Source organism: Phragmites australis, chromosome 1, assembly GCF_958298935.1.
Source record: "Phragmites australis chromosome 1, lpPhrAust1.1, whole genome shotgun sequence".
Lineage (NCBI taxonomy): Eukaryota > Viridiplantae > Streptophyta > Magnoliopsida > Poales > Poaceae > Phragmites > Phragmites australis.
This window is the reverse complement of record NC_084921.1, coordinates 44,778,499-44,781,003: the sequence shown is the minus strand read 5'-3', so window position 1 is coordinate 44,781,003 and position 2,505 is coordinate 44,778,499. Positions and strand designations below refer to the sequence as shown.

Here is a 2,505-nt window from a genome sequence, read left to right as displayed (position 1 = left end):
GCAGTGTCCTTTCCTTTTCCCTCCTGCACGTCTTGGAATTTTTTTTTAGTCTTTTTTAAATTAATATTTTAATAATAGTCTGTCGGGATTTATATTTTCAGGAACTGGCCCCTTTTGTCGCGCCAAAGGCTTTGGCGTGACTCACCACTCCGTCACGCCAAAGACTCTGGCGTGACTCCCGTGCCACGTCTGCGGGCGGTCCGGCCCGTGCCACGTGGCCGTGCCGACGTGACAGCCTGAGTCGCGCCAGAGGGTGTGGCACAACTGGAGTCACGCCAGGCTCAATGGCGCGACAGAGGCGCATACAGGCGCTCGGCTGTCTCCCCTCGGTCACGCCAAGGGCTCTGGCGCGACTCCAGTCACGCCAAGCCCTTTGGCGTGACCGAGGGCTATACAGACCCGGCGCCGGCCCTTCTCCCGCACGCAGCACACATTCTTCCTCAGGAAGCAGAGGCAGAACCCAAAACCCCCGTGGCGCCCTCTCTTTGCATTCCAACCGATTTGATGGCCCAATAGGAAGGGATTTGAGCGGGAAGAGGCGAAGAAAGGTATGTCATCCAATCCCTCCAATTTTTTTCGGTTAAATCGATTTGCATTGCAACTTTTTGGGTTGTTAGGGTTTAGAACTTGATTCGGTTGTTCTACAAAATTTCAACATTTCGCTCTAGATCGGTGCTCATATATCGTGCTATGTACGTATACCAACGTATATCTATCGTGTAGATTTTGTTGCATGCAATCGGTTGAGCGTAGGAAATTGAAATTCGTATATATATATACGAAATGTATATGAGGAACACAAGTTTTTGCATTTGTGAGATGATTTGTAGTAGAATTGAGATGAATAATGAGTAGCTTCGATATTCATGTAGTTTATCGGTATGACGTCGAACTTATGGCGCAAGCAAAAGTGGGCACATATCGGTAAGAAGTATCCCGATGTGAGTTGCAAAGATGCTCCGGTTCCCCCCGCCCTCCCTGTCCCGACTTGTGACTGTGGTAAGCGAGCCGTGGTTCTTCAGTCGCTGCACGAAGATACTGCCGGTCAGGCTTACTACATGTGCTCGGATTATCGTGTGAGTGTTTTTTTGTTAAAGATAATGGTAGAAGGAAATGGCAATACTTTTGCATATGTGACGTTTTAATAATTTGTCGGAGTGGGAGATGTGCTATTTCTTCCGATGGATAGATGGGCCCGATATATATGATCAGAGGATTCTGTAGGTGAAACAGTTTAGTCAGTATCCGAAGCCATTTGAGAAGTTTGTTCGTTGGGTCCCCCCACCACCAAATGCCCCAAAATTAACGGATAAAGAGAAGTGGCAATTGAAAACTACACGTGTTGCGGATCCTCCGTTGTGCAATTGCGGAAAGCGAAGCGTACTTTGTGAACCTTCTGGGGGGGGGGGTCGCCTTACTTTCGTTGCGAAGGGATGACAAGGGTAAGAAATGTGCAGGAGTCCTTGTTTACGATATGAGTGCGGTTGAGAAGTTTGTTGCGTAACATGTATGTCGAACTGTAATGCAGCGCCATGGTGCAACATGTGGTTTCCGGGATCCATTGTACGGACCTGACGGTCTATGGAAAGATGAAGAAAAAGATGAAGTGAAGGGGAAAAGGGTTATAGAACCTTGTGCCCCAAGAAAGTGCCCTTGTGGTGTGAATGCGAATCACGGGATAGTGCCATCGGAACTTGGAGTGGGGTACTACTGCGGACATGTGGTCGGCAACGATATGTTTGGTTAATGCGTTGTATTTATATTTAATAATGCACTATCGTATTTTTAATTGTTGTGCATATCTATTTCCTTAAGCAGAGAACACGGAAATGTTCGTGGGAGGAGTACCTCGATAAAGGAGCGGTTGATCATGAGATTGCATGGCGGAGTAAGCGTCCTCGAAACGTGCTGTCAAGCTATTTGGATAACAGGAAGAAAGAAATTCGTGATTACTACCATGCTTTGTATCCCCCCATGAGAAATACTACCATGGCGGGTAAAGATGTTTCGGCTACAGAGGTAGAAATAGAAACAATGAAGGTGCTTGTCGGTAAGTTACCCGTGGTTATCCCGGACGACGATGATGACGAGGTGTTATATGATGGGCTAGACGATTAGACGGAGCAGTACAAATTGTCTTGTGTCGCCTATTTATGAACGTGATATGTAATCCTCGTCGACGAGCAATGAATATTTGTATGTCAGACCTAAATTTAATGCTTTTGCTCATTTTCGGGTGTAATGTGGTAATGGATTTTGTAGTATTAGTTTGAACGCTACTGTCCCTTGCTCTCTGTCTCGCATAACTTCATGTTCGGACGGCACGGCATTCTAGTTTTTCCTTGTAAACTTCGGTTTCAGAGTTTGTTTGTTTGTTAGGAGTGGCATTTGTACTATACTACCACGGGCACTGTCGCGAACGGTAATCCGCGCCCTGAGGAATGAATATGCAAATATGAGTTGGATAAATTGAAATTCGTATGTAAAATGAGGCAGGGAATTTTG

The 2,505-nt window shown here is 46.2% G+C and overlaps 1 protein-coding gene across 1 annotated transcript; it reads left to right on the top strand.

Annotated features, from left to right (window-relative positions):
- Window positions 1-1,409: 1,409 nt before the first annotated feature.
- Window positions 1,410-2,249, top strand: LOC133889824 (uncharacterized). Its single transcript, XM_062330305.1, has 3 exons — window positions 1,410-1,442; window positions 1,529-1,723; window positions 1,819-2,249. The coding sequence occupies exons 1-3, from the start codon at window positions 1,434-1,436 to the stop codon at window positions 2,116-2,118; spliced, it is 504 nt and encodes a 167-aa protein (XP_062186289.1). The 5' UTR covers window positions 1,410-1,433; the 3' UTR covers window positions 2,119-2,249.
- The last annotated feature ends 256 nt before the right edge of the window (window positions 2,250-2,505 follow it).